This window comes from Gekko japonicus, unplaced genomic scaffold, assembly GCF_001447785.1.
Source record: "Gekko japonicus isolate JY-2015 unplaced genomic scaffold, Gekko_japonicus_V1.1 scaffold794, whole genome shotgun sequence".
Lineage (NCBI taxonomy): Eukaryota > Metazoa > Chordata > Lepidosauria > Squamata > Gekkonidae > Gekko > Gekko japonicus.
The window spans coordinates 146,378-152,946 of record NW_015164692.1 but is presented as its reverse complement, the minus strand read 5'-3'; the positions used below and the strand labels follow the sequence as shown (position 1 = coordinate 152,946).

At 45.9% G+C, this 6,569-nt stretch overlaps 1 protein-coding gene across 4 annotated transcripts in view; it reads left to right on the top strand.

Moving 5' to 3' along the window:
* The window catches only part of PHKB (phosphorylase kinase, beta), a 194,525-nt gene that overhangs the window by 126,599 nt on the left and 61,357 nt on the right, over positions 1 to 6,569 (top strand). For all 4 annotated transcript variants that reach the window (XM_015409423.1, XM_015409421.1, XM_015409420.1 and 1 more), the window contains 4 exons: positions 590 to 645; positions 1,886 to 1,979; positions 4,831 to 4,914; positions 5,829 to 5,933. In XM_015409423.1, coding sequence (XP_015264909.1) covers positions 590 to 645; positions 1,886 to 1,979; positions 4,831 to 4,914; positions 5,829 to 5,933 — 339 coding nt within the window. The remainder of the gene's footprint in view (positions 1 to 589; positions 646 to 1,885; positions 1,980 to 4,830; positions 4,915 to 5,828; positions 5,934 to 6,569) is intronic.

Sequence of the window (6,569 nt, the reverse complement as noted above, 5' to 3'; positions counted from 1 at the left end):
CAAATTCAAGCCCTTGTCATACCTCCGGCTCCAGTTTGAGTCTGTAACTCCAGAACTGACCTCAGGGTCTCTTAATCCAGGCCCAGGTTCTGATACAGTAGCCCCTGGCCCCAGCTTGGCCCTGAAAGTCTTCAGGAGTTAAATTCTTCCACGAACATCTGGGGAGAAATGTATATTGCAAAGGCAGGTATTGCCATCCTGTTCTCTCTTTCTCTGACATTTTCAGTAGTTCGCCTGAAAGGCTTAGTTTGCTGCCAGGTAGTAAAAAAAGTGAAGGCGCCTGTCCTTAACTTCCCAGGATCGCATCATTCAAAAGTGTATTGACAATACAGCTCCTTAGGTGGCACTGAGATTTATGTGTTTAACTTCCCTGGTGCTCCATTTCCCTGTCTGCACCGTCAAATTGATTAGTAGGCAATAAAGTTCGAGGGAAAGCAACAATGCAGCCAGACGATGACAGTCATATTAATGAATGGCTTAAGCGTTGTTAATGTTGTCCTCGTTTCGGGTTGCATCTAACAAACAAGCAGCAAATTCCTCAAGTATAAAGCTTTTTTTTAAAAAAATAAAAGATGTCTTTTGTTTTCAGGGTCCTCTAGAAAATGACCTGGTGGTCCATGTTGCATTGATTGCCGAAAGCCAACGGTAAGCCATTTATATCAGTAACAAGTCTCTGCTCTTTAGTGCAAATGTCTTATATTTGAGCTGACAACTTCAGGGTCTGTAGCTTGGGGCTTCAGAACCCAACCCTCTTCGTGCGTAGTAGCACCTCTCAGTCTTTTGGCTAAGGTCAAGTGTTTGTGCCATGCAGTGTTCCTGAAAGAAAAACCAGTTTGATTGGCTGGCAGTAAAACCTCTGGGTCTGGTGTAAATACCCTGACCTGGATGGCCCAGGCTAGCCCGATCTCATCAGATCTTGGAAGTGAAGCAAGTTCAACCCCGGTCAGTACTTGGATGGGTGGCCACCAAAGTAGTCTGGGGTTGCTCTGCAGAGGCAGGCAATGGCGAACCATTTCTGTTAATCTCTCTCCTTGAAAACGCTATGGAGTCACCATAAGTCGGCTGCGACTTGACGGCGCTTTCCACCACCACTGGGCATAAATGCCAAGGTGAGGATAGGCAGCCTCCAGCACTCTTGCTGAGCATGGCATGCGGCAATGCTCCCTCTAAGCTGTGGAGTCTTGTGAGCCAAAATACTACTTTGTGAGCTGCTGGCATTAAAGTTGTGAGCGAGCGATCTGGCTGCTGCATCAATCAGTTTGCTCTGGAGCCCTCCTTCCTGAGCTGAGACAAAAATCTGTGAGCCAGAGGCTAAAAAAACGTGAGCTGGCTCACACTAACTCAGTTTAGAGGGAACACTGGCATGCGGACTGTTTTGCTCGGCCCGCAGGGCTGGTTCTCCACCCAAGGAACCAAGGCAAGGCCTCTGGAGCTAGGTTTTCTGTCCTTGCCTGGTCTGCGGAAGAACACTTCCTCCGTGCTACACTTCAGGGTCAAATTCAAGCCATTGTCATACCTCCGGCTCCAGTTTGAGTCCGTAACTCCAGAACTGACCTCGAGGTCTCTTAATCCAGGCCCAGGTTCTGATAAAGTAGCCCCTGGCCCCAGCTTGGCCCTGAAAGTCTTCAGGAGTTAAATTCTTCCACGAACTGGGGAGAAATGCATATTGCAAAGGCAGGCATTGCCATCCTGTTCTCTCTTTCTCTGAGGTTTTCAGTAGTTCGCCTGAAAGGCTTAGTGTGGGTAACATAAATGATTACAAGCTTTGTGTGCCGGGGGTGCCGTTATTTACTTTCACAAGCAATTGCTGTAGGGGCCCTGTTTAAAAGCAGGTTCTGTTTTTCCTGGTACGGAAATCCCCTCAATGTTTCCTTTTTCAAAACAGCCTACAGGTTTTCTTGAACACATATGGAATCCAAACGCAGACTCCCCAACAGGTTGAACCTATTCAGATATGGGCACAACAGGAGCTCGTGAAGGTAAAATAATCCTGCTTTTCTTCTAGCCATTTTCTTCCTTTCAGACAAACCAGGGGTTTGTTTTTTTTTGTTTAGGTGATGAAACTTCTGCTTCCCACGCTGTGATGATGCATCTAGCTTTTGTTGCATTCTTACTTAATCCGTAGAAATATACGTGTGCTGGTCATTAGTAATAACAACATGCTCTCCTGCACGTAATTGTAGACTAAGAACACACTAAGAGAAGCCAATGTTGGATCAGGCCAATGGCCCATCAAGTCCAACACTCTGCCACACAGTGGCCAAAAATACCAGGTGCCATCAGGAGGTCCATCAGTGGGGCCAGGACACTAGAAGCCCTCCCACTGTTGCCCCCCCCCCCAAGCAGAGCATCACTTGCCCCAGACCGAGAGTTCCTATCTATACCTTGTGGCTATAGCCGCTGATGGACCTCTGCTCCATAAGTTTATCCAATCAGATTCTGATTCTCTGGGACCATTCTCTGAAACATTCCTTTCTCCTCCCTCCATTTTGCCAGTTACTTTCTCCACTTCTGGCTTTTCTCTTACCAGTATTTGCTACAATGTCTAAACTGGGGAAAACATCGTTAGCGATAGCATGCAAATCGTTATTTGAAACCACGGTTTGCAAACCAGGACTTGCAGATCAGCGGTAATGACAATTACTTAAATTTAGACATCCTAAGAAATTCTTGTTAGAGGAGGCCCAGAACAGAGGAGGCAGCTAGTGTGTGGAAGGAGAACAAGGGAGGCATGGGCCTGTATCACTTTGCTAGTCCTCCAAACCAGGGTTCAGAGGGTCATCTGAATGGAGTCAAAAGTCTAAAATCCCAGTTGATCTGCACAAGCCCTTGGTCACGCCCAGCAGGAACTCATTAGCATAATAGGCCACACCCAACAGCAGAAACTCATTAGGATTGGCTACATTAGGGGTGTGTGGCCTAACATGCAAAGGAGTCCCTGCTACAAAAAAAGCTCTGGGTTTTGACGACAAAAAAAGGTAAACAGAATAAGAAGCAAAAGGTTGGTGTGGCTGGATGACCACACTTCTGGTAACATGGGGGTGCGGCCTAATATGCTAATGAGCTGTGCCATCAGGGGTGTGGCCCAATATGCTAATGAGTTTCTGCTAATGGGTGTGGCCTATTATGCTAATGAGTTCCTGCTGGGCTTTTTCTACAAAAAGAGCCCTGCTCACCATCATATCTCCTTTGAAGCTTATGAATAGGGTTGGGGCTTTGGGTTGGGAGATACCAGGAGATTTTGGGGATGGAGCTGAGGCAGGTGGAGTATGGAAAGGGGAGGGACTTCAGTGGGGTATAATGCCATACAGTCCGCCTCCCAACACAGCTATTTTCTCCAGCGGGACTGATCTCTGCAACATGGAGGCCAGTTGTGGTTCCGGGAGATCTCCGGTCACCACTTGGGGACTGGCAACCCTACTTATTGTCAGCAAGCTGCCAAAATGTTCTTTCCCCTGTGCACATGTGCATACCTTACTAGGCACAGATGCGCATACCTTTCCCCATGGCTCATTGCTGTTCTCCTGCAACTCGCACTGCGTATCTTTCATGGCCGCTGGAGGAGTCGCTTAGATCATTGCTTTGGCTTTAGGCAAGCAGAGCCGTGGGAGGCTCGTACCTGTTTTGCTTTGGGTAGCAGTTAGTTCCCAAGCCGAATGGCGCACGGGGGAAATATAGTAATTGGGTAACGCTCATATGAATGTACTATAACTGTTTTGCGCATAGTTCACCCCGCATTCCTAACAGTGTTCCTGTCCATGCATCTCCAGCTTCAATAAAGTAAAACCTTCTTGCAAGTGTGTGCTTCCATTGTTGCTGAGGGTCCTGACACTTATGAAAATAAGAGTAATGAATATACAGCATATGGGCAGCTCAGTGGCGGAGGATTAGTTTTTGCCAGACAAAGGAGCATCCAGTTTTATTTTATTTTGGCCGGCTTCCTTATTTTGTCTTTATTGGGCTTTGCTGCTGCTTTTACAATTGGGACTCGAGGAGGCTATCCTCAAAATGTTGCCTTTGCCTCTGCGTTCACTCTCCTTTTCTGAGCAGCTCCATCATTTCCCAGTGGGGGGGGGTGTTTTTTTCCTACCTAGCTTTTCTGCAGGAAAATGACCTTTCCTTTCTGAAAAGGTCACTGCTGCTGCAGAACCATTGACCAACCTTCCCCGCAGTCTACTTGGCTCAGAAGTTTTTGCCAGACAAAGGAGCATCCAGTTTTATTTTATTTTGGCCGGCTTCCTTATTTTGTCTTTATGGGGCTTTGCTGCTGCTTTTACAATTGGGAATCGAGGAGGCTATCCTCAAAATGTTGCTTTTGCCTCTGCGTTCACTCTCCTTTTCTGAGCAGCTCCATCATTTCCCAGTGGGGGGGGCTGTTCTTTTCCTAGCTTTTCTGCAGGAAAATGACCTTTCCTTTCTGAAAAGGTCACTGCTGCTGCAGAACCATTGACCAACCTTCCCCGCAGTCTACTTGGCTCAGAAGGCAGCAGATGGATTGTCTTGGCTAGCGCCCTAAGAGTTAATGTGTTCAATGAGGCTGTTTTGTGTGTGCAAAAAAGTACAAGCCATATATATATGGGGGGGGTGTTTCCAGATCATTTCCCCCCTCCTGTTCACATTCGCTTGTCATCTCTTTTCTGAAACGCCATAAATATCCTCATTTGGCCCAAAAGAGTTTCTCTTTGCTATGATACCTGAAACGCAAGCTTCGGTGATTCTGGCTCCTCAACCACCCAGCCCTAACATCTTCCTGTTTCCTCCTGTTGTTTGATGATTGAATTTAAACAGATCTTCCGTTCCTTTGAGTTTATGCGCTACCCTGTTTTGCAGGCTTACTTCCACCTGGGGATCAATGACAAGCTGGGCCTCTCGGGAAGACCGGACCGACCGATTGGCTGCCTAGGGACATCAAAGGTTCTTGCAAGGAATCACTGATCTGCATGCGTTATGGTTATTGTAAATATTGGAGGAGGATTGGATTACTCTGCAAACACGGGGAGCAATTTCGTTGCTTTTGAGTTTTCATTTTAAAAAACGTTTCAAATGTTTCGTTTGAATGCATCAAGGATAAGTTATTTCAATGACACCACAGCTCAGTGGCTTTCATGCGTATGATGAAGCTAGGGGGGTTTTTGTCTATGAAAATTCATGGCACGGTAAATGTGCTAGTCTTTAAGGTGCCACAGGAATGCTTCTGCTTGATTTTTCAGGGTATGATTAATTAAAGTAGTGCTTATTCGTGACTGGCTTGTTCACGACCAGATTGCCATGGAGGTTAGAATGTCAGGCCAGGATCTGGGAGATCAGAGTTTGAATCCACACTCTGCCATGGACATTTGCTGGATGACCTTGGGCCAATCATGCACATGCAGCCAAACCTTCCACATACAGTTATTGTGAGGATAAAATTGTGAACGGGACCCTGTTGAGGAGAAAAGATACATGTGATATCAATCGATCTGGGTTCAATTGTAAAATGGAATGAGGACTTTCCTTCCCTGTAAGAATCATAGAGTTGGAAGGGACCTCCAGGGTCACTTAGTCCAACCCCTGCACAATGCAGGAAGTTCACAAATACCTCCCACACACACACACACACACACACACAGTGACCCCTGCTCCACGCCCAGAAGGTGACAAAAAACCTCCAGGATCTCCAGCCAAACTGGCCTGGAGAAAAATTGCTTCCTGACCCCAAAGCGGTGATCAGCAATTCCCTGGGCGTGTAAGAAAGGGCCCCGAGAACTAAGCACTGAGGCAAGCCTTCCCGCCCTCAAGTTTGATCATTGGTGAAAGAAATTGATTTCTGTTTACTTATCTTTCTGTAGATTTATCGAATCCTGGGCAAGACAGTTGTCTGCTACCCAATAATCTTTGACCTAAGTGATTTCTACATGTCCCAGGATGTTATGATGCTGATCGATGACATTAAGGTACATGTTTGCTTAGTAAAAGATGGAAGGTGTGCCTGCACATTAAATGCTGGTGGATAAAAAGATTATTAGCTCCTGTAGCCATTAAATAAGTACGCTGTCTGTTCCTACTGCTTTTAGTCTATGGCTACAACGTTCCGTGCGCCTCGGTGTTTAGTCATGCCGGCCACATGACCACAGAAACGTCTTCGGACAGCGCTGGCTCTTCGGCTTTGAAACGGAGGTCGTAATAGAAGGATACTTTTTTCAATTATGCTGGCAGGAGATAATCAAAAGTTGACTAGGATGGTTGCCAAATTTGGTTGGTTGGCATACCAAACTAGGAAAGAGATAAAGGACAGATAGGCCTAAACCTAATTTTTAATCAAAATTCTGATTCTATTATTTCTGTATTTTAAAGTTTTTAGATCCTATTTATAATTTTAGATGCCGATATATTTTATAATTTTACTGCTCCTGTAACTGTATTTACTTGTCTTCTATTATACTGGTCTATGACCGTAATAAACTTGAATTGAAATTTGAAACGGAGATGAGCACCGCAACCCTAGAGTCAGATTCGACTGGCTTTCGAGCAAGGGAACCTTTACCTTTACTTTTTACAATCCTGTACATATTTACTTGAGTGTGAGCCTG